Here is a 24,397-nt window from a genome sequence, read left to right on the forward strand (position 1 = left end):
CTTCAGTCCCTGAAGCGGACAGCTTGGCTGCTCCAATTCCCATCATAGTCAGGTTCCATAACCTTTCTAATGAGACAAAGCAAATTCTCTTAACCTCTCATAAATCCTGTTACGTGGAAGCTGTATCTTAGTAAATGGAAAATATTTTCTATATGGGCCTCTTAAAACAACATTGATCCCTATCAAGCCCCTATGACCTCCATTTTAGAGTTCTTTACTATGATTTTTAACAAAGGAGCTGCAGCAGCAATAGTTCGTGTGCATCTCTCTGCCATTTCAAATTGTCACCTTGGATTCGAAGGATTGAACATTCTCACAAACTACCCAAAGCCTTCCTCAAAGGGACCTTTCATCTCAGACCACCTGTGAAATCTACCTATACCCCATGGAATCTAAATTGTATGCTTTCTCGCATTATTCTCCCTCCTTTCAAACCAGCTTCCTCATGTGACCTCAAATTTTTGTCATGGAAGACTCTTTTTAAGCGTCCTTATTTGATTTTCTATGCTGACAGTCTCGCTTCGAACTAACCCCTCTTTTGCCTAAAGTTTGCACTGAAGCTAATCTTAATCAAATTATTGATTTGCCAATTTTCTTTCCCAATGACTTCACCAAGTTGGAATATATGCTGCACAAACTTGACGTTCATTGACCGCTCAGATTTTACTTGTAAAGAACAAAAGAATTTAGGAAACTTTAACAGCTTTTCGTCCCCCTTTTCAGACTCCAGGGAAGGTTTTCTGTGGCCAAAACAACTCTAAGTGGTTATCTGATTGTATCACATTTGCTTATTCAGCTGCTAATATGCCCTTGCAACATAAAATTAAGGCTCATTCCACCAGAGCAAGTGTCTGCATTCTCTGCTTTTTCTGCCAGATTTCCCATCGATAACATTTGTGCAGCAGCCCACTTGGTAAAGACCTCCTACCTTTATCACTCATTACAAAGTTGACAGGGCCTCCTTTGGGTCTACTGTCCTAAAACACACACTTCCATGAGCCACCCGAAATGGTGCTTGGGACACTACCCATCTGTAAGAATGAACGGTGAGATAGAACAACTTCACATAAAGAAGTTATGTACTCAGCATAACGTTCCTTGTGAGTTCATCTCACCTTAATTTTTACTTCTCACCCTCCTACGCTTTTCAAAGACAGAGATGCTGGATTCTTCCTTGTTGCTCAACCTTTCTTTAGCTTTCTCTTATGGAGTGATAGAATGACATATGGTGGTATACGCAGCAAACAAGATCGGAGGTAACTCTAGGTGCATCATGGGATAGAGACTTGGCCTCAAGCTATTTGAAGACCTCGAGCTTTGTAGTAGGCCGACTGCTCCGAACCCATATGTAAGAATGGAGTGATGAACGACTCACATGGAGCATTATGGTAGGTACATAACTTCTTTTTTTCATAAGGATCCAGTTTTGCATGCAGACCCACAGCTCCTGTCCAAGGTAGTTGGTCCATATACCCAGTCATGCATTTTCAGAAAAGGATAATATTGCAAAGGCTCTGAACAACACAGATGTGTGATGGTCAGTGTTTAGTCAGTGGTCTAGACTGTCTACACACCTCAGTCCTATGCCTGTCAGAAGTATGTTTTTCTATTCCAAATGAGTTCCATTTTTGGGGGCCTAGAAAGAACTAGAAACGGACAATGTTCTTTCCTTTTAATTTCTTTCATTCTAACAAACAGTAGGAACTTTCATGATATGACTCAGTACACCGATAGAAAGTGAAATACCTTGCACGTTTTCACCATTTTCCTTTTTCCACAAGACCGAAGTGTACAGGGATCTGGCATCCCGACTTGGTGATGCTACAAGCAGAGGACTGGGTCGTGGTAAGGCTGTGCTGCCTCACCATAGTGGGTCCCCATTAGTCCCATTCCCTCAAAGGCATTAAACATTCACATTCAGGATCAGTCCTGCAAAAATCAGGTTTGAAATCCAGAATTAGAGCAAAGATGCCTGTTGACCAAAAGTCAGTCTGGTTTGTAATGTTATCTGAACATCTGTAGAATATATTGAGTTACAACATTCTGTTTACTTGACACCGAGTAATGTTTTGCATGATAACATTTGTTTTGATGTGATGTATGCAGTTTAAAGTCTCTCTGCTTAAAATGACCTAGTGCTACATCCTTTTCCACAGTCCAGTAGGTAAACGTCAGGAGATGTTGCATTCATGTTAGTATTGCATTTTTTCAGGAGGTGGATACTAATACAATAATAGTTTCAATAAGAATTTTCTAATGCCCATTTTGTTTTTCTCAGGGTCGTGTACTTCATCCAGAACAACATCGTGTAGTCAGTGTACGAGAGTGTGCACGTTCTCAGGGTTTCCCTGACACTTACAGATTGTTTGGAAATATCCTCGACAAGCACAGACAGGTTACCCTTGCATGTTTTTTTAACGTACTTCCTTCACATCCTATCCCATTCTATACTATTCCTTCCAAATAAGTGTGCCTGCTAATAGATTTAGAAGAATGCAATATATATATTTTGTTTTTTTGTGAATGTTTGATCATAGTTCAGCCTGTTCACTGAATTCTTTGTGTGCACTGCAGTACCTTTCATGGTTATCACTGCTGTGATATTCATTTTGCTTGGAAATTATCCATAGAAAGATGTCCATACACCCTGACTTCCAGGACTTTAAACATGAGCAATATGTCAAGCTGAAAAGGGGAGCAGCCCGTTTAATATTCAGCCCTTGCCACCAGAGTGATTGCTCGTCCATCTTTTGGTGCCATCCATGTGAGACACTTCCCCAAAAAAATATCTTAGAATTCTGTCTTTACGTTGCTACTATTGCTGGTAGTTTCATTTGATAAATTTCCTCACCGTGAGGTCTGTGAGATTCCTTCCCTGAAGAACCTGCCAACATCAGTGTTTTTGTTTGAGGGAGAGCCTCTTTCATGCCGCAAACAATTTGTTCTCTTTAATAAAAGAACCCTCTTTCCTCTGATCCAAATTTGTTTCACAAGCATAAAGTTCTTGGCTCGGGGCAAAGAACTTGCCAGTCCTCTTGCAGCAGGAAAGCCTTCTGCTGGAGGTGTAAGGAGTAAAAGTTCCACGTAAGAGAATGTTGGCTTTGGTACCTTCTTCATCTGCATCCCTGTTGTCAGGAGTCTGATGGAGGCAGTTATTGGGATTTTTTTTTGTAGCACAGACTGTCTTCACTAGTATTGCTATGTCACAGCCCTACTCCTGTTTCCAGGTGTCCCCAAGGATGAAAAGATGGTACCTACCACTGAAGAATGGTCCTTTCCTCTGGATATCTTGACCTCATTCAGGAATTAGGTTTTCCTGGAAATGCGTTGACAGTTGGGGGTCTTATAAAAAAGTGACAACACAATCCCTTGGCCTCTTGAGCTCCCAAGCCTGAATGGTCTCTTCTGTAACTGAAAACAGAATTCCAGACCATTGTTGGGGGATTATACAGACTACACTTGGCACAAGGTTAATTATCAGACTTTTGTGCTGCAATTACTAGCCTGATATTTGTAAGTACCTGAAAGATGCATAACATATCTGATTAAAAAAAAGACTGCAGACTTGACTGCTAAGCTGCTTTCAGTAACTGATGGGGCAGTCAAGTCTAGATGTAACAGATTTCATTTCCATAGCACCAACCATAGGCATAGTGACAAGGAGACCTTTAGAGTTGAGCTGTAACCTGAAGATAGCAGAGAGCAGCCTGGTAATGAACTTCATGTGACATTTTGGACAGAAGGAAAATTGATACTAAAAATCCAGTATTTTTAGTCTCCCATTCCAGAGCGCAGTAGCAACTTCTCTTATAAACAGCCATTTTACAAAAATTGTGTGGTGCAACATTTCAAACAAAGGAGGGCTTGAAAAGAGAAACATTGAGCAGACATTGGAGCAGATCACACAGCAGTGGCATGGGAAATGGCTTTCACCATAGCTAAGAAGGCCCTTGCAGATAGTTTCTCTTGGCTCTCTACCTTGTGCCGTACCCTTTCCTAGCCTCTTAGGAAGGGAAGAGACAAGTGGTTGTCTGACCACAAAATTTTGGATAAAAAGGGACTGCATTTTCCATTTTTTTCCCTGTACATTTGTGTGCGTGTTTTGTAAAACTGACAGTGCAAAGCTGCAAGACGCGTTCACCCTTTAGGCTCATCATTGCAGCACAAGTGAAGTCTAGATATGAAAAGTCTATGTATTACATTAGGTTTGAATTCCAAAAGTCCTAAAGCAAAAAGTCTTGCACTAAATGCTTATCAAACATGAGACTGGCAAAAGAGAACCACCTGAGGAAAAACATTCATTTCATGAAGGCACTGTTTGGAGACTTTCATTAACCAAGTGAGCTGTCAATTAAAGATTTCGATTGAAAGGCAGGATTTGAGAAGAAAAGTAACATGAATATTGTTTAAGCATTGCATGTCAGTTGCTATGCATATTTTGTTCCGTGGTTTCAGAAGTGATGACCGATTGGACTTAGACATATAAAGTATAACTGGAGAAAACTTACACTCACTGCTCATGCAGAATGCACTTTATGTTGCTAGTTTAGTATGAAGATGTGCATTTTCACATGTATATTATCCACATTACCAAAACACTGTATGAATTCACGAGACTAAATTCATATACTGGAAACAATACTGTTAAGACATTCTAACCAGCAATCCCAATTGTACTTCAGATGTGTTGTGAAATAGCCTAAGCCTCGCTGCTGCTTATTCTCCTCATAGTCCTTCAGAACTCTTGAATCTCCACCCATAATCATAAGCTGCTACTCCTTTCTTCCTAATACAATACTTGTACTTCTATTTTAACTGAATCCCACTATATTCAGATTACACAGCTAGCTCTGTGACTGAGGGATAAAACCATGACTCCACTGTAGGCTACTAGTTTGATTAGCAGCTAGAGTGCCTGTGTAAGCTGACCAGGGGGATAGCAAATAAGCAATTGCGGTCAGTGCCCATCCTGGGGATGGGAGGCATCTCTGTGCCATACGAGTGAACCTTACCAGGAGCACTAGCTGTTCACCTGATGGGGTCTGCCTGCCAAGCCTGTGCTGTCAGTAGTGCATCTGCACTATGTGGTCAGGGAATTTGAAATGGAGACATTCTTCCTCTTCAGAGATGGTGACAAGGGCACAGAGGAACTGCTGAGGATGGGGAGGGTAGGGCCCTCCCCAGCACTCCATACCACCCAACCCTAACAGGGGAATGAAAGCCCATTTTGGGATTCATGGGCAAGAATGATCTAAGGGGGTGCAATTTGTCAGCATGGAAGGAGATGGTCAGCAGACCATGCTGCTTTGCCTGAGATGGTCTGCACCTCTCCCCTTTAGGCTTTCATATTTTGGCCAAAACATTGTCCTCATTCGTACTGCCTTTTTTGGCATTGTCAACCTGACAATCTTTCCAATATCGAAAAATCGAAACAAAGAAAATCTAAAGGTGTTACTGTTGGAGTCTGAACAAGAAACCCCACTTCCTACAAGCTGTCCTCGCCATAGATTATCTCTGTACATTGACCGAGATGTGGTTTAAAGCCACATACAGCACCCCTAAGTGCAAGGCTATGGTGCCTTCTACACATTTAGATCCGCTACTACACAGTCTAGGACTAAAGGTGGAGCTGTCTCGATTTACTTCAAAAATATACCTCAAAGCTGGTCAAACAGGATGATGCACTTCAGCTTCTTCATGTTCAAATTGTCATCAGTAAAATCTCATATTTCCTTGAAAGCTAGAGATCCCCCTCTGACACAGGAAATTCATAGCATGTTTAAGCTTTCTGGAGATTCTCATCATCCAACCCAGTACCATATTCATGGGTGATTAACTGAAATAATATAAGATACCAAACAAGCAGGCATATATTCCTGGGCTTTGTAAGTACTCCCCAGACCTAGTTGTCAGTACACCAACCAGAGGTACATACGTACTGGATCTAGTACTCCATAATATGGGAGAGCACTGCACACCTGCCTTGTATAAGGCCACCTATGTTGAGGTCAGACAAAACTGTCACCTTTGAATTAAAAAAAATAAAACCTGGAACCCCAGCAAACCTTGGAATGTTCAGGAACTACTCGTAATTTTCTATTATGCGATAACCTGGCAAAACTTCAAGACTCCTAAACCTTGAGAACCCTGCTGCCTACGTGGAACGGTTCACAGAAACCTTATACAAGCATGTTTAATGGCAGTATTGAGGCAGCTGTACCCACTAGGAAGAAGTACAGATTTAACATCAATAGGCTGTATAACAGGAAGAAAATCCTGGTAAAAATGATGTATATGGTGCTGGTGCTGTCATTAAACTTAAAACAACTCAAAGGTCTACCAAAGCCATTTTTCAGGTAAATCTCTCCTTCCACACAAAGGTCAAGCACAAGGCATTTTTTTAGTTGCATCAACTTCAAAGGCAATATATAATTGTGTGTAGAGCTCACTGTTAATGGAGTCCACTACACTGAGCCACATTCTGGCAGACATTCAGTTCTAACTTTGCCCCCACCACACCCTCCTCAGGAAATGCTAACAAATATAACTCCCCCAACTATCATTAGGGAAAAGGTCCTTACTGCCCTCTGTAAGGCCAAGAACAAATCTATTTATCGGCCCTGACAATATCCTAGGCTACCTTCTAAATAGTATGAAATATCTGTTAGGCAGTATGGAATCACTATATCCCACTCCACAAAGGGGGAGCCACCACTGTTCCCGGGAACTATTGACCTGTTAGCCTGATGAGCCTGTTCTGCAAGGCCATGGAACTTATGGAACTCGTACAGACATTGGTAACCTCCAAACTCTGGATCCCACCCAGTTCGGGTTTTTGAAAGGCAGATCATGCCTCCTGAACCTGATCGACTTGAGGCAGTCACCAAAGGCGTAGATGAGGGTAAGGTGGCTCACAGAGCCTATCTTGACCTCGCCAAGGCTTTTGACACCATCCCCCATTCTGGAATTATAGCTAAACTAGGTATAAATCCCTATGTCACAAGATAGGTTGCCAAATGGCTCACTCACAGAACCCACACTGTAAAAGTTGCAGACTCCAAATCTGACCTCAAAGCAGTGACAACTGGAGTACCACTGGGTTCCATCCTGGGACCTCTTTTAGCCTGTACTTCAGAGAAGTAGATACCAAACACAGGCCTCTGGCTAACTAAGTTTGCAGATGACTGCAAACATGGAGCCATAGTAAAGTCCCCAAATGATGTGGACATCCTACAGAAGGGCCTCACTGAGACAGATGCCTGGTGTCGGAGCCATGGCCTCAAGCTCAATGCCAAAAGGTGCAGTGCCATCCCCTTTGGTAAAAACTCTGTACCCATGAACTACCACATAGGCAGCAATCTACTTAACACCGAATGTGTGTTGAGACCTTGGGACCCAGGTGGACAGTAGTCTCTTCTTTGATGGTCACATTGCCACAGTAGTCAGGAAGTCCTATGTGGCACACCTAATCATAAAAGGGTTCTCATCCAGGAAAAAAGGTCATTGTTCCCCTCTACTAGACACTCAGAACCATTAGAGTACAACACCCCTTTTGGAATGTACCTCACAAGACATCTGCAGCTGGAAAGGCCACAAGTACCTCAGAAGATTACTGGCCTCAAACAAATGGCCCTATACAGTGACTGCCTCAAAAAAACTCCAGCTTTAGTAGCATATCGCCTACTCCGAGGTGATCTCTGCCTGACATATAAGGCTGTCAAACCCAGAGCTGTTGGACATGATACACCTAAAGAAATCCCAATTCCTCCGAGCTACACACTCTAGGGACCTAAACTTTGTCACCACAGTAAAGAGGACATGCTGGAGGGATAGATTCTTGTCCCAGAGACTTCCCATACTCTGGAACAGGATACCCATCTATGTCAAAGTTCTTCATTAGCACTCCAAGAAAAATCTTGAGTGGATGGGAAATGGGAAATACACCCCGGGGATCACTTCTGTGGCTCTGCTCGACAGTTGCACAGGAAAATAACTTTCTTGGGTGGCATAAGCCAGGGAACCTAAGCCCTTGGGGCTGATAGCCTAGTACCTACCAATGAACCTATTTAACTGTAGCAATAGATTAGCAAGCCTAGTACCTACCAATACCAATGAACCTATTTAACTGTAGCAATAGATTAGCAAGGCGGAAGTAAGGATAGCTATGAAGAGGATGAAGAATGGAAAGGCGGCTGGTCCAGATGACACCTGTGGAAGCTTGGAGGTGTTTAGGAGAAATAGCAGTGGAATTTTTAACCAGATTGTTTAATGAAATCTTGGAAAGTGAGAGGATGCCTGAGGAGTGGAGAAAGTGTTTTGGTACCGATTTATAAGGGTGATGTGCAGAGCTGTAGTAACTACAGAGGGATAAAACTGATCAGTCACAGCATGAAATTATGGGAAATAGTGGAAGCTAGGTTAAGGGAGGTGATTAGTGATCAGCAGTATGGTTTCATGCCAGGAAAGAGCACTACAGATGTGATGTTTTCTCAGAGTGATGAAGCACAGAGAAGGTAAGAAGGAGTTGCATTGTGTCTGTGGACTTTGAGAAAGAATATGACAGGGTGCCTAGAGAGGAGTTGTGGTATTGTATGACTAGGTCGGGAGAGGCAGGAGAAGTATGTAAGAGTGGTACAGGATATGTACAAGGGTAGTGTGACAGCGGTGAGATCTGCCGTGGGAGTGACAAATGTGTTTAAGGTGGAGGTGGGATTACATCAAGGATCAGCTCTGAGCCCTTTATTTGCACTGGTGGACAGTTTGACAGATGAGATCAGACAGGAGTCCCCGTGGACTATGATGTTTGCAGATGACATTGTGATATGTAGTGAGAGTAGGGAGCAGGTTGAGGGGACCCTGGAGAGGTGTAGATGTGCTCTGGAGAGGAATGAAGGTCAGCCGGACTGACGGAAAATGTGTGTGAATGAAAGGGAGGATAGAGGAATGGTGAGGATGCAGGGAGTAAAGTTGGTGAAGGTGGATGAGTTTAAATACTTGGGATCAACAGTTCAGAGTAATGGCGAGTGTGGAAGAGGTGAAGAAGAGTACAGGCAGGGTGGAGTGGGTTGGAGAAGTGTCAGGAATGATTTGTGACAGACTAGTACTAGTAAGAGTGAGAGGGAAGGTCTACAAAAGGGTAGTGAGACCAGCTATGTTATATGGGTTGGAGACAGTGGCACTGACAAAAAGGCAGGAGTCAGAGCTGGATGTGGCAGAGTTAAAGATGTTAAGATTTGTACTGGGTGTGACGAGGGTAAACAGGATTAGAAATAAGTATATTAGAGGGTCAGCCCAGGTTGGACAGTTGGGAGACCAAGCCAGAGAGGCGAGATTGTGTTGGTTTGGACATGTGCTGATGAGGGATGCTGGGTATATTGGGAAAAGGATGTTAAGGATGAAGCTGCCAGGTAAGAGGAAAAGAGGAAGGCCTAAGATAAGGTTTATGGATGTGGTTAGAGAAGACATGCAAGTGGTTGGTGTGACAGAGCAAGATGCAGAGGACAGGAAGAAATGGAAACTGGTGATCTGCTGTGGCGACCCCTAACTGGGAAAAGCCAAAAGATTAACTGTAGCCTCCTACTCAGACTTTGTCACAAATGGAAAGTGGCAGCTGTCATCCCGTTGCATAAAGGCAGGCTGTCTATGGACATAGGAAACTACAGTCTCAAGTCTCATTAGTCTCGTATGCAAAGCCATGGTAAGAATTATAGAAATTGTAAGAAGCCTCCAGAAACTGGATCCCAACCCAGTCTGGTTTTGTCAGCAGCAGTTTATGCTTACTCAACTTGGTGAACGACTTTGAAAAGGTTACCAAAGCAATGGATGAGGGCAAGATTCACACTGTACATTGACCTGGCAAAAACATTCAACACTGTACCCTATTCAGATAGTGACGCACTCAAGAGGTTCTGTATAAATCTTTGTCACGCAAGTGGATTGCAGGCTGGCTCACAGACCGGACCCAGGAAGTTAGAACTGCAGAGTCGACCTCTGTAGAGGCTAGTCACTAGCAATGTCCTTCAAGATTCTGTCTTGAGACCACACCCTTTTGGCATTTACTTCTCTGAAGTAGAGGACCTCTACCTGACCAGATTTGCAGACTATTGCAAGTTAGGAGCAGTCATAGAATCCTCCAGCACTAATGTTCTCCAGGAAGGGCTGACAAATAACTATCAGAGGCATGGACTAAAACTCAATACCAAGAAATGCATAATTTCCTTTGGAAACTTGGCCATCCCTGGTGACTACCATCTTGACGACACTCACACCTAAGAGTCGATACAGTAGTCAGGGGCTTGTACAGGCGGAGACAGTAATCTAGCCTTTGACCATCCTGAGTCTATAATAGTGAGGAAATCCTATGTTGTGCAACTTGTAAACAAGGGTATGGCACCTAGGTAAATTGAAGTCATTGTTCCACTAAATTGAGCACTCATCCTTATTGAGTACAGTGCCCCAATTAGTGCATACTTAACTAGGCATGTCCAACAGGAACATCCACAGAGGTTCCTCACTAAAGAGTAAGTAACATGTCCTGTGAAGACCATCTCAAAGCCCTATCCTTGTATTCTGTTTCCTACTGGCTGTGGAGGTGTGATCTTTGCCTGGACTACAAGGCATTGTTGGACCTCACTGTAGATGACCTGCATAGCCGCAAAACAAAAGCACCAGAATACCCTTTCTAAAGACTTGCCTTGCCTGTGATGCAAATAGGACCTGTTGGAGTGACTGGGAATATATCTGAGAGAAGTATGTATCCCATAAACTAACCCTTCTCTGGAAGAGTCTACCCATCCACGTGAAGAAAAGTTCTTCCCTAGCCCAATTCAAGTGCAACTTGGACAACTGGAAATAATTCACCCCTGCTCTAGATCTGTAATAGACATAGGCAGCCTGTAAATGGATAATCACCCAGGCCCTTGCTTGTAAATGTTTCATCTTCATAGCCCCTGCTCACATTACCAAGGGTACCAGAACTTGTTAGATCTGGGATATGTGCTTAGGCTTAAAGACCCTAGTGGTTTTTAGCCTAAGACCCTATGAGCCATAGAGCTCTCAGCTAAAGAGAGTAGCAAGTACTGACTTTTAAATAGCCTGTCAAGCCTACACTGTAAGTAATGCATCTGCATGCTGTAGCAGAGTAATTTAAATGCTGAGGCACACTTCCATTTTGGAGACCTGAGGTTACATAGCTAAAGGGGGAGTTGGGAGAGGGTTGTGGTACTTGAGTGAAAGGTAAACTACCCCAGGAATAGCAGGTTGACCTTTCCATCAGTCAGGATTTATGAACAGGAATAAATGACTACAAGTATCTCACTTGGTGTGGGATCCCAGTCCCTACCACCAGAATGAATGGGCCGTTTGGTTGTGAAGGTATAAGACATTGGGCAGAGCAGGAACGAATGTTTCATGTGCTAAACTCTCAATTATATATCACTAACAATTCATGTCCACGTCACTCCATCTGTAAACATGGCTTTTTTTGGAAGCCCCTCACCCTGGCTAACAGTAGTGATTTTAAAGAAAACAATGAATTGAACAAACTGACCTATAAAGGTGTAACAGTCCTAATGTTGCATTGTCTTCCAAAAACTAAAAACAGAACCCAGACTGTAAGTTAAGGAGCTAAATCACAATTCCTTTGAAAGAAAAAAAAATGCACTAAACACTCTTGGCAATGTCTTAAAATTTGCTAGAAATTTCAAATAGAAATTCCTTTCTCATCTCAGAAATCCTAAAATTTATATTAATTTCATATTTTGTCCCTTTAGTACCCCAGTCCCACTAGTGGCCTCATTTTCAGGAGAGGCCCAAGGTGGTATTTATAGTGCTAGGAGAAAGGACATGGCAGAACTTGCCCTACTCGATACGGCATTCGTGGTCCATATGTCTGAGTGTGTGCGGTGGGAATGGAATGTGCGCAGTGATGCCTGGCAGGACTGTGCATGGCATGGCAACCAGCAAGACGGGAGCTGAGGTGAATGCCATCTCCTTGGTCTTACTTGAAAGAGTTCAGAGGATGTTTCGTAAAGAGAAGATAGATGAAGTTGAGGATAAGGAGGAGCCATTTCAAAGCAATTTGATAGCTCGAGAGGAGAGGTTGCTAAAAGAAATTACAACACTCCAGTTGGGAGGGTTTGGACTTGATGGAAGAGAATGGGCCCAGAGACTGGAAAAGATTTATTTTTGGGTGAGATTATAGACAAGATACCAAAGAAAGTGTGGGATGTACAGAAGAAAATGTACACAGTGAGGGATGTACAGATGTACACGAACCGGGAGAAGAGGGAAGGAAAGCGTAAGAAAATGAAAGAAAGAAAAAAGTACTTTGTGCATATCCAGAATAAGGAAGAGAAAGATGGGCAGATATAGCATAAAGGACAGTGATTATGCTTTTAGAAATCAAGGCACAAGAGCATTTATTTTGAGACATTGTGACAATTGTGAAACTGCTACAGTATTAGAAGCTTTCTTGGGGGAATATGGAAAGAATGGAAAAAGACCTGCATCCATGAAATAGTATAATTAAGGCTTTTTCATGAAACAGTGTGCATATGCAGTTTCAGAGGCTGAAAACTGTGAACAGACTACTAAAGAACTTTTGTAAAGAAGTCGGACACTTCAAAGTAACAGAACTGTGGACTGGGGAATGGGAATGTAATATTTTGAAAATGGAATTGTACATATTCCTTGTATCATGAAGGAAATAGAGCTTTTGTAAAGTACTGGACAATTGAACTTTTTTGGGAAAGGGCATTTTGTAGATTGTGACAAAGAAACTTTGGACAAGATGCAAAAAAAGTGAAATGAAATGCTATAAATGTAAACACATGGCATTTTATATGTGAGTTATGTAGAACAGAAGTGTATAGAAGAAAATAAGTGAAGGTGAAAAAAATAAGGAACAATTACCACAGAAAGAGCAACAAAATGATTTTGTAGAAAAGACCAATAGACAAAATGCAGATAATGAAAAGGAAGGAGAGGAAGGTGAATTAGAAATGGATTCGGGAGATGGTGAATGGAAAGAGTAAAAGAATATTTCAAGGATTAGTCTCTTAAAAGCAAAAAAGAAAGGAAATGGCTAAAAATATATGAATAGTATAAAAAGTTTAAGAAAGATTAAGAAACATTCTAGTACCAGTTAATGTGGATAGTGTAAAACGTTTAAGATTAATTTGCAGTGGTATAATGTGAAGTAGACATGGTGTTAGAACATAGGTTTAAATAAGGAAGAAAGAATACAAGAGATGTTTGGAATTTGGGAGGAGAAACTTGAGTGATAGCAGTACTGTGGGATCTGTACAGATCCTAGATGGCACTTTCTGCTGAAGCAGAAATCACCGAACATGCATAAAAGTGCTGTTCACCAAAGCCGCACTTTCGGTTATGTATGCTGGTTCGGCCGGTCTCATTACGGTGTGGTGAAGGGAGAATTCCCTTTTCCCCACTGTAGTGTGACCTCTGAGTGAGAATATAAAAGTGGGGCGGGGTGCAGGGGGGCTTGCCCCCTGCATAAGATTTTTTTTTTTGGAACTGACTAACGAAAGCGCTTTTTCGGTGAAAGCGCTTTCGTTAAAGTGCGTTTGGTTATTGTGGATTTGGACTATTGAACTTTCATTCAGTAGTCCTAGATCCAGAAATATATAGTACAGTCATTTCAGTATTGGATTTTAAGTTAGGATTTTTAGTGGTAGATGTAAGATGGGAAAATAGTTTATAGACTTCATATATAAAGAGAACGATTGCTTAAAGATGTGTTGGATTATATAGTAGTAAATATGGATATTATAGTTGTTTGCTATTTCAGTTGTGACTTAAAAATTACATAAGAAAAGAGGGAAGCTATGGAGTTTGGCAATCTAGTCGTAGGGAATATAAATACAAATACATATAGGAGAGGAAATGTTAAAACTGGTATTGATTTTTGTTTTTCTAAAAGTGTAGAAACAAGATTTTCAGATCATATAGCAATAGGGACAGAAATAGAAAAACAGCAAAAACAGGAGAAGTGGGTAAAAGACAAGTGTAAAAATGCAGAACCCCAAAAAAACTGCAACAGCGAAATGAGTCCAAATATTTAGCGCTTTTGTTCTCTATTTGTAGAACTTCAGAATAAACGATACACACAAACCACACTTTACACATGATGCTCATTGCACCAATTAACCAATCTCATTCTAAACCAATTTAAAGCAAAACAGCTCTTATCCAAAAAATCTGTATACATATACTGATTCACCATATTAATAGCTAAATATATTTGTGTCTGAAAATTCTTTTAATAGAAATGGTCTTGTTTAATCCTGGAAACACTGGCACGTAAAAATATTTGCCATTTGAGTTCCAAGAATTCAAAAAAGTTTAACTGCCCAACAAACAACATGGTATCAACTTCTTGAAAAACCCAAAAAAAGTACATTCTTTTTTTTAAAGGACAGCACTCCCTACTGTGTTTTTCTAAAGCATTTAGTCAGTTTTTTATGGCCCTAATGTGTTCACTGATGCAAATACTTAAAGATCTGGTTGTCTTCCCTATATAAGAACTATTGAAGGAGCAGCACATTGCCAGATAAACTAGCCCTGAACTATTGCAGTTAAACCTGAACTATTGCAGTTAAACCTACTTCTGGGCTCAAAAAATAAATTCCATATGGGCAAAAGAATATCGACTGCCTGGATAAATGAACCTACAGAACCTGCATCCCTGACTGGGAAATGTTCCCAAAGGCCCAAGCACGTTTTTTTAAATATAAAATTGGGTTAAACACCTACAACATCGCTAAGATCTCTGTTCCCAAGAATAACCTTCCACTTTTCTTTAATAACCTTTCTAATATACTCCATAACTCGTAGGAATGGGAAAAGCTAACATATTGTCCACCTGTATTACTCTTCTGATGTCCTGGGAGCAAACCCGAAATCAAAATTGGTTAAAAGTCAGAGTACCTTCTTCCTATAATCTGGTCTGATATTTCCTTTAACTTGGACTGGGGATACCCCCTCCAAAAACATGTCCATCAAGATGTCGTCATCTTTGAGAAACGCATCTTCTCCTAATCATACGACTAATCCTAATAATTTTTCCCTTGAAAATATTAAGTTTCATATATGTAGGATGAAAACTGCTATAATGTAAGTAGTTACCAAGATTTCTTTCTAAAAAATATTACTAATAAATCTTGGTAAGTTGAATTTGACTGTTCCAAAACCACTTGCCTCAAATTTTAACCATGCTGCACTGTGATTAATTTCAGTAACAGATGTCAAATTCCTGCTTACTACCCTTCCAGATAAAAAAAAAAAAGTACCTTCAGTAGAAGGTAACAAATCTGAATGAAGGAAGTTTGACCCACCAACACAACTAAATTGGAAAAGGAAGGGGCAACCTTTGCTCCCATTGCTATGCCAGAAATCTGATAAATGCAAGACTCAATTAAAAATTGTTGCTGAGAACAAGATCCAGTAGGACCCCTATAGTTCTAATATCAAAACTCAATTGGGGTACAAACTTAGTCAAAAATTCTACAAATTCAGTACCTTGCTCTTGTTAGAAGTGCACAAGGAATTAACATCAACCATGCACAAAAAAGCATTCATTTCAATCAAATTTATATCCCTTTAACTGGTCTAAAAAATCAAGTGTCAAATACTGACTTTTCTGAACTGTATTAAAAACATTATCTAATAACCTGGAAATGTTCAGTTTTGTTTTTAGGAAAAGAAACAATCTGCCTGAAAGTATGTCAATGGATAGTTTTGGCATAGTAAATCCAATAAAGTTAAATCAATAAAATGATATTTCCTGTAAACAAAATTAAACTTTCCTGTAACTGTTACATCACTTAAAAGTAAAAGCATAGCTTCAGCATAATCTTTGTTGCACATTATAACAAGTCCATTGCCTTTGTCTGCCTGCATGTATCCTAAATGGATCATGTTGCGTAAATTTCTCAAAGCAATTTTGAGTTTTGTTTAAATTATAAAAATAGTCACTACTCCTTGCAACATTTTGTCTTAACAGATGCAGCTATTTAAACACATTAATAGTCCCAATAAGGGGAGAATTGTACTTTTCTTTTTGAAATGACTGTCCACACTATTGTAGTGTTTAAACAAATAAGTTAACTTTGCTGTTTGTAGTCTAACTTCAGTAACTGAAGCGTGATTAAAAGGAATGAAAGAAAACCCTTTTGACAGTACCTTAATCTCTGCTGCTGAAAAGTCAAGTTGAAAATATGCCAGTGGGACCTCAGCAGTTCTTCCCTTTGGTTCAGTTTTCCCTCTGGTGCTTTTCTCCTCCTTGGGAGAGGAAAAAACTAAACACAATGGGGTGCTCACTAGGAACTCCTGCAGTTGGCTACATCAGAGGTCTCTGCCTCAGCCGCAAGCAACTGTGCACTAGACCAGTGGAATGCAGGGGTTGCAACGTCTTCTCCAGAAAAAAGAATCCAATTGGTCCATTCTGTTTGCTGGTGTTTTTGAATTTCTTCCTGAATTTGGGGTTATCTCCGTTCGCTGACCCTTTAATAATGAGCGCTCTTTGACTTGAATAAGCCAACAGGTGTCTGTTTAGCTTGTTTTTCTTGCGTAAAATCAAGGCTGCAATTTGTCGGTCTTATTAAAAATAGGTTTTGACTAACGTGCAAGATGGATGTTTTTTGACCATATGGTCTAATTGGTTAATTTGTTCCTTAAGTTGGCCCATTTGTTTACTTTTGTGCCATATAAGGATGTTTAAAACATCCAAACCGGCACTATTATAAATAGCTCTGATCTCACTAAGTGTCATCCTCCTAAGTGGCCCCGTTGGGAAATGTGTGCACTCGCAGACCAAAAGGAAAAATGTTGCATTCCAAACTACTAGAGTAGAAATTCTCTATTTCAAGTGACTTGTATGTAAGCACACTTTCTAGCTGGAACACTAGTGCGCGGCAGTCTGAAAAATTTGGAGGCAACCTTAGAATTGGCATAATCCATACTGTATTGAAAGTTAAAAGGATTTACTGTATTACCCTGAAATCGGCAATTACTCGATTGGGGCTGAAATCACCACTGTTGCCACCCAAGGTGCAATCATCCAATGAAATGTCAGTAATAGAGGAACTGGTATCAGTCCTTGGCTGTTTTTTCACTTTAGCAATCACATGCTTTCCCAACAACCCGTTCTAAGGTCTGAGTTAAACTTCTCGACTGATCCAGCAGGGAGTGTACACACACATTGGGATCCATGTAAGCCAAAAGGAAACCACAGTACTAAAAACGATAACTTCAAGAGGCTACTGTTCGCAATGATCTTCTAAAAATTAAGCACTCAAACAGCAAAAACAGGAGAACTGGGTAAAAGATGAGTGTAAAAAGGCAGAACCCAAAAAACCCACTGCAACAGTGGTTAAAATAGTCCAAATATTTAGCGCTTTAGAATTCTTGGAACTCAAATGGCAAGTATTTTTATGTGCCGATGTGTTTCCAGGATTAAACGAGATTGTTTCTATTAGAAGTCTTTTAAAATACAAATCTATTTAATAACTGTATTTTATTATGGTGAGTCTGTATATGTATACAGATCTATTTGGGTAAGAGCTGTTGTGCTTTAAATTGGTTTAGAATGTAATTGGTTAGTGTAATGAGCAAAGTGTGTTTTTTGTGTGTATTCTGAAGTTCTAAAAATAGAGAACGAAAGCACTAAGTATTTGTACTGTTTTTTTCGCTATTTCAGTGGTTTTTTTGGGGTTCTGCCTTTTTACACTAGTAGAAAATAACACATTGGAAAAGGAATTAAAAGAATAAACGTGAAAGTGTGGAATAAGAAAGAAAAATTTTATGTTGGAATTATGGAAAGACCATAAAACTAATGGACAAAGTGGTAGATTAATGAAATGTAAATTTTTACAACGGGAAAGTGGAATAAAACGTATATGGAAATGTAGAATAAGTTATTTAGAGGGAAATAAAGTATGTTCTAGGAAAGAGAAATCAAAAAAATGAAGGGAGTGTATAAACAGATTTTTTGCAAGGAAAAATAGCTTCATATTTTAGTAAAGTGGTAAAAGAAATTTGTATGAAATGGGGGGGGTGGAAAAACGAAGTATGAAAATTGTAGTACAGTATGTTAGATGGTATAAGTGAGATGAAAATGAATGGAAAGTTAAGCAATTTACAAAAATAAAGATATTGGTAAACAGATCAGTCTAATGGAAGCAATGGTAAAGTACATCTTAATTCTACAGCGGGTTCAGATGATAGAGGTTATTTAATGTATAAGAATATGGAGCAATGGCAAAAAAATGTTTGTATAGATCGAAAGCTAAATGATCGTGTTTGTTATATGAATATATGTAGTGAAATTGAGAGACTTGATCAGGAGAAAGATGAATTTGAGACCAGTTAAATACTGTTGGTGAGATTTATGAAAATACAAGTAAAATTACAGAATGAGATAAGTATTAGAAAATATTTATGGAATTAAAGGAAAAGTATATCAGTAAGATTTCAGATGTTGGAGAGACATTTCAGATGTTGAAGTAATGAAGCAAAATTATTGTAAAGTATTTGATACGATCATGATATGTTATGGGAAATCATAAAAAAATATACCCAAACGTATTGTTTCTGCAGGGGGGCAAGCCCCCCTGCACCCTCCCTACTTAAATATACCATCTCCGTGATCACGCTAAGGAGAAAACAGGAAATCTCCCGATGTGAAGTTCTCTCTCGCCGTTCATTCTTTACTGATGGGTTTGGAGGCGATCCCTCGGCTCCAAGTCAGCCAATTGCAATGCTCAAGGTCTTCAAAATAGCTTGAGGCCAAGTCCTATCCCATGATGCACCTAGAGTTACCTCAGATCTAGTTTGCCGCTGCAATAGATCAGAGGTTCTGGATTAGCTCGGGCCAGTAAAACTGTTTTTCTACTTTTCTTATATTTGGTAGTTTAGATAATTTTATAAAGCTCTTGCAGCTTTCTAGTGTGTTTTTCTGCATTTTAGTCACTTCCCTTAGTGTGATTTAAAAATGTCATAGTTGGCCTCTAGTTTTAGGCCTAATTTAAAACCTTTTTCTAATTCAGTGTCTTTAGTCAGTGACCTTTTGTCACAATTTTGCTAGATATTTAGATAGTATATAGTGTTTTGGTGTGCGTTAGCCTTGAGTTTTTCAGAAAAGGCTTGAATTATTACTGTTTTTGTAATTAACAGTAATTTTGTCAGACTTAAAATATTTAGACAATATGCATCTTATAGCAGCTATCTCCCTTTTTTTGACAGTCTGCTCATATTGTGTTACACCGTTTGTGGTGGCAGTAAAGGCTTTTCCTGTCGCTTTAAATATTTACACTTGCATTTCCATGTGTATGACTTAGCCTGATTTTATTAAGGCTTTTTGTGGATTCTTAGTTAGGATTTTTTGTGATAACAATAATTTTCTCTCAGATTTTTCAGTGGCTGACCAAGACAAGCACCCCAAGTTTGGTTTCAAAATGTGCCCAAAGTGTGGCCAAAATGTGTCTAACAGACAGCCATATAAATTGTGTATACTGTCTTGGAGCCCTGCATTTACAAGGTAGCTGTGCTATATGTCATTCCTTCTCCTCAAGGGTCCTACAGGAAAGGAAAAGAAAACTTATTGACATAGGGTTGTTGAAACGGTCGTTTCAAGATGTATCCAGCAAGTCCTCAGTCTTCTAAGACTTCAGACTCTAAGAAATCTTCGACTTTGGCTCCACTGCTTTCAGAACTTGACTGTCTTTTCCTTTTGGAGCCAGTCTCCGGTCTTGGAACCAGTGTCCGAAGCTCCTAAGAGTCCATCACTACAGTATGTACCACCTTTGGTGTGCTCTTCTCGGTCAGTCAGCCTTTCAGATCTGGATGTGGATCGTGTGGTGCGGAAGCTGTTATCGGCACCGGCCTTGGCAAAAATTTTATCAGCTTTGACCCAATTGGCTTTGGAGCCGAAGACCGTTGCACCAGCTCAAACTTTTCCTCCAAGCCATGCTGACTCTTCAGAGCCAGAGGAGTCAGACTGGTTGATAGTGGAACCCTTGGAGCCTGCGCCTGCTCCAGTGTGGTCTGCTACATGCACTCTGTCCTCTGTGCCGATCGAGGACTCTGAGCTGACGTTCTCTGGTCGGGTCTGGGGAGGATCGACTGACTTGGTTTCGACTCTGCCTCTCGGGGCTTCGGCTCGGATGAGCTTTGCTCCTACCTCTGGTTTGAAGCCCACTGTCCCGGTGCCGGGGGTATTGTTTCTTTGGATCCGTTGGTTCCCTCTCATTGGAGCAGAGGCACTTTCGATGCCATGAGGAGAGTTATGTCTAAGACATCCTCGACCTCAGGTCTGGCTTCCTCCTCCCCTAAAGCACCTGTCTGCTTCTGCCTCGCACAATCCTGACCAAGCATAGAGACCCAGAGCCACAGGAAGCCCCATTGGGTGGCCCTTGCTCTTCCAAGGCCTCACCAGAAGCTCCCATTGATGAGGCTTCCAGGAAGAGGTTGTGTAAGAGGAAACATTTAGACTCCCCTCAGGAGTCTAACATCGGATACTGACTTAGATGAGTCAGAAGGGTCCCCCTCTGAAGATCTTTCATTGAAATCCTTAGAGGGGTTGACTAGCAGTCCAAAAGCACTACGGCGGAGGAGTCTTCTCCTGAAGGCTTTCGGGTGTCAGCCCTCCACCTCTTGGGTGTCTCCGCCCTTCGATGAGCTGATGCAGCTGGTCTCACGAAGGGCGTGGGAGTCTCTGAATAACATGGAGCCTGTACCTAGGAGGCCTAATGAGTTCAATTCTGCCCCCCTTGACAAATTGTTCTCAAAAGGTGTTCCAGTTGATGCCATGGTGGTGGCAGCCACCAAAAAGGAAATGTCAGACTTCCTCATCTATCCAGCCTCCTAACAGAGACTCTAGGATCATGGATAGATATGGGAAGTGCACGTTTGGTTCAGCGACTTTCTCTTCGCTCAACTATTTAACCCATTTTACCAGGTTACAAAGAGATCTTAGAGCTAGGAGATGCTCTTCAGGGTACCGTAACTGCAGGAGCTACCGACAAAGTTGCCGCTCAGCTTGCTACCCTCAGTTCTATAGTAAACTCATCCATGCGTCTCATCTCATATGCAGCCGATGTAACAAGCAGTGCAGCAGGTACAGGAGTTGCTCTTACGAGACACTCCTGGATGCATGTGTTCCTTCGCGGATCCCTTCAAGTCATCCTTCGTGAATACTCCCTTTGATGGCTCGTCCCTTTTTGGGCCTAAAGTGAAGGAAACCTTAACCAGGTGTGAGCAGGACAGAAAGACTGTCGACCGTACCCTAAGGGTCAAAGAGGAGGGAAAATGTGGTTCCGAAAAGCCCAAGGAGCTTTTTCAGGGCACACGTGGTGATACCCCCCCTCCAGAGGCAGAGGAGGGGGCAATAGTGAAAGATGCTGCTCTCGCAGCAGAGGGGGTTCCGCAACACCAGGGCGACAGATCACTTCTCTGAAAAGCCCTAACAGTGATCCTGAAAGAAGGCCCGACTGTCCTTCTCTGGAGGCAGTCGGGAGTCGCTTATCTTTGTACCCAGCTGTCTTTTTTGTTATTTTGAGCCAGGTGTCTGGATACAAAGTGTCATTTCCAGAGGATACTTCATCCTATTTGTCACACCTCCTCCAACCATAAGGAAAATCCCGGACATTCCACCCAGTTACAGGGAACAGGCAGCAATAGAGGTCCAAATGTTGCTAAGAAAGTCATCTAACCAGTCCCAGCAGACCAGACAGGATCCAGAACTTAAGATTCTTTTTGGTTCCAAAAAAGACTGGGGACTGGAGACCCATATTGGACCTCAGCAGAGTGGACAAATCTGTAAAGAAAGTTCTGGATGGTCATGCTTCAGTCTATACTTCCCTTCTTGGGGAAAGACAATTGGATGTGCTCCATAAATCTCAAGGATGTGTAGTACCACATAAAAGTGGTCAGGTCATCCAGAGATCATCTGCGTTTCTGGCTGGGAAGCCAATCATTACCAGTTTCGAGCCCTGCCTTTGTCTCACTACAGCCCCAGAGTGTTCACCAAATGCATGGCAATGGTCACGGCTCACTTGAGGCGTCTAGGATTCCAGGTGTTTCCATACCTAGACGATTGGCTCCTTACCGCCACCACCAGGCATCAACTCATTCAGGCCGGGGGAGTACACTCTGTCACTCTGCAATCAACTGGGCATTACAATCAACTCAGCAAAATCTACCTTGTAGCCATCGCAGCATATCATTTTTATTGGGGCAGAGCTGGGCACCACAACCACACTAAATCTTCCAATAGAAAGATTTTCTTCGTCAGCATGTCCGTGTTCTGATATCCAAATACAGACAACCAGCATCTGAAGTTCTGAAATTATTAGGCATGATGGCAGCAGCAATTCTAGCCATACCAATAGCTCATATGCACATGCAGATACTACAATGGCTGTTATGGTCTTACCACGAGCTTCCCATGTCTTACACTATAATCACAAATGCCTACAAAAAGGCTCTTCAGTGGTTGACCTCAGTTCATGTCACGATAGGTTGCCCATTTGTACTACCCCTTCTAGTGGCCACACTGACCACAGATGCTTCAGTGATTGGGGGGCAGGCATTTTCACAGAAAGACAGCCCAAGGCACATGGACCGATCAAGAGACACATCTCCATATCAATGTCCTGGAGATGAGAGCAGTACTTTTTGCGTTGCAGTACTTTCACGACTCTCTTCCTGTGGGTACGATTGTGATTCAGACAGACCAGTCTGTGGTCTGGTATTTGAACAAGCAAGGAGGAATCAGGTCCTACCCCCTTTGTCGCAAGGCTCTGAGTATGGCAGTGGGCTGTTTCCACCCAGCGCTTTCTGTTGGCAACACACATCCTGAGGAAATCCAACATAGCAGACAAGCTGAACAGGGCAATCTTGTTGCCCCACGAGTGGTCCCTCAAAGAAAAAGCAGACAGGATATTCCGCAGGTGGGGCTAGCCTTGCTGCGACCTCTTTGCCAGTCACATGAACACAAAATGCAGAAGCTACTTTGCCCTGATTCCCCCTCCGGGAGAAGCCCCAAGGGATGCACTCTTACACGATTGGCCTCTGGGTCTCCTCTATGCATTTCCACCCATCCCGTTTATACCCAAGGTTCTACAGAAAGCAAAAATCCCGGGAAGGATCATCATTCTCATATCCCCAAATTGGCCTCGTCAGATTTGGTTTACCTTCCTTCAACTTAATCTTTTGGAGGACGCTTGGATTCTGGACCCAGTTCCGGACCTTCTGATGCACTCGGGGGGGGGGACTGGGACTTCATCTCTCTCTGCAGTCCCTGAAGCGGAGAGCTTGGCTGATCCAATTCCCATCATAGCCAGGTTCCATAACCTCTCCAGTGAGACAAAAATCCTTTTATCCGGTCATAAATCTTGTACTAGGAAGCTATATCTTAGCAAATGGAAAAAAAAATTCTATATGGGCATCTAAGAACAATATTGAGCCTTAACAAGCCACTATGGCCTCAATCTTAAGGTTCTTGGCTATGATTTTTAACAAAGGAGCTGCAGCAGCAACAGTTCATGTTCAACTGGGCTGCGATTTCTAATTTTCATCTGGGATTTGAAGGATTGAATGTCTCAAGTTATCCAAAGCCTTTCTCAGAGACCTTTCATATTAGACTACCTGTGAAATCTCCCTGTTCTCCATGGAATCTAAATTTTATGCTTTCCTGTATAATTCTTCCGCCATTTGAACCAGCTTCCTCTTGTGACCTCAAGTTTGTCATGGAAAACCATCTTTTTAGTAGCTATTACTTCTGCCCGCAGAGTGTCGGAGCTTCAGGCTTTATCCAAGCCTCCTTATTTGATATTCCATGCTGACAGTCTCACTTAGAACAAACCCCTCATTCTTGCCGAAAGTTTTGTACTGAATCCAATCTCAACCAAGTTATTGATTTGACAGTCTTTCTCAACCATTCAAACAATTTAGAGTACATGCTGCACAAACTTGATGTTCACAGATAACTCAGATTTTATTTGGATAGAACAAAAGATTTCAGCAAATCAGACCAGCTTTTTGTTTCATTTTCAGACTCAAGGAAGGGTAGACCAGTGGCTAAAACTGTCTAAATGGTTATCTGATTGTATCACCTTTGCTTATTCAGCTGCTAATATGCCTTTGCACCACAAAATTAAAGCTCACTCAACCAGAGCAGTTTCTACATCTGCCTTTTCTGCCAGACTTCCTATTCAGAACATTTGCGCAGCAGCCACTTGGTCAAAACCTCATACCTTTATCACTCATTACAAAGTTGACAAGGCCTACAAGGACAGGACCTCCTTTGGATCCACAGTCCTGAGAAATGTACTCCCATGAGCCACCCGAGATTGATATTGATGGTGCTTGGGACGCT

At 41.6% G+C, this 24,397-nt stretch overlaps 1 protein-coding gene across 1 annotated transcript in view; it reads left to right on the forward strand.

The window, feature by feature from the left end:
- The window catches only part of DNMT1 (DNA methyltransferase 1), an 862,083-nt gene that overhangs the window by 648,021 nt on the left and 189,665 nt on the right, over window positions 1-24,397 (forward strand). Inside the window, exon 31 of the mRNA XM_044084674.1 lies at window positions 2,279-2,395. Coding sequence (XP_043940609.1) covers window positions 2,279-2,395 — 117 coding nt within the window. The remainder of the gene's footprint in view (window positions 1-2,278; window positions 2,396-24,397) is intronic.

This window comes from Protopterus annectens, chromosome 9.part0 (genome assembly GCF_019279795.1).
Source record: "Protopterus annectens isolate FY-2018-M chromosome 9.part0, PAN1.0, whole genome shotgun sequence".
NCBI classification, from domain to species: domain Eukaryota; kingdom Metazoa; phylum Chordata; order Ceratodontiformes; family Protopteridae; genus Protopterus; species Protopterus annectens.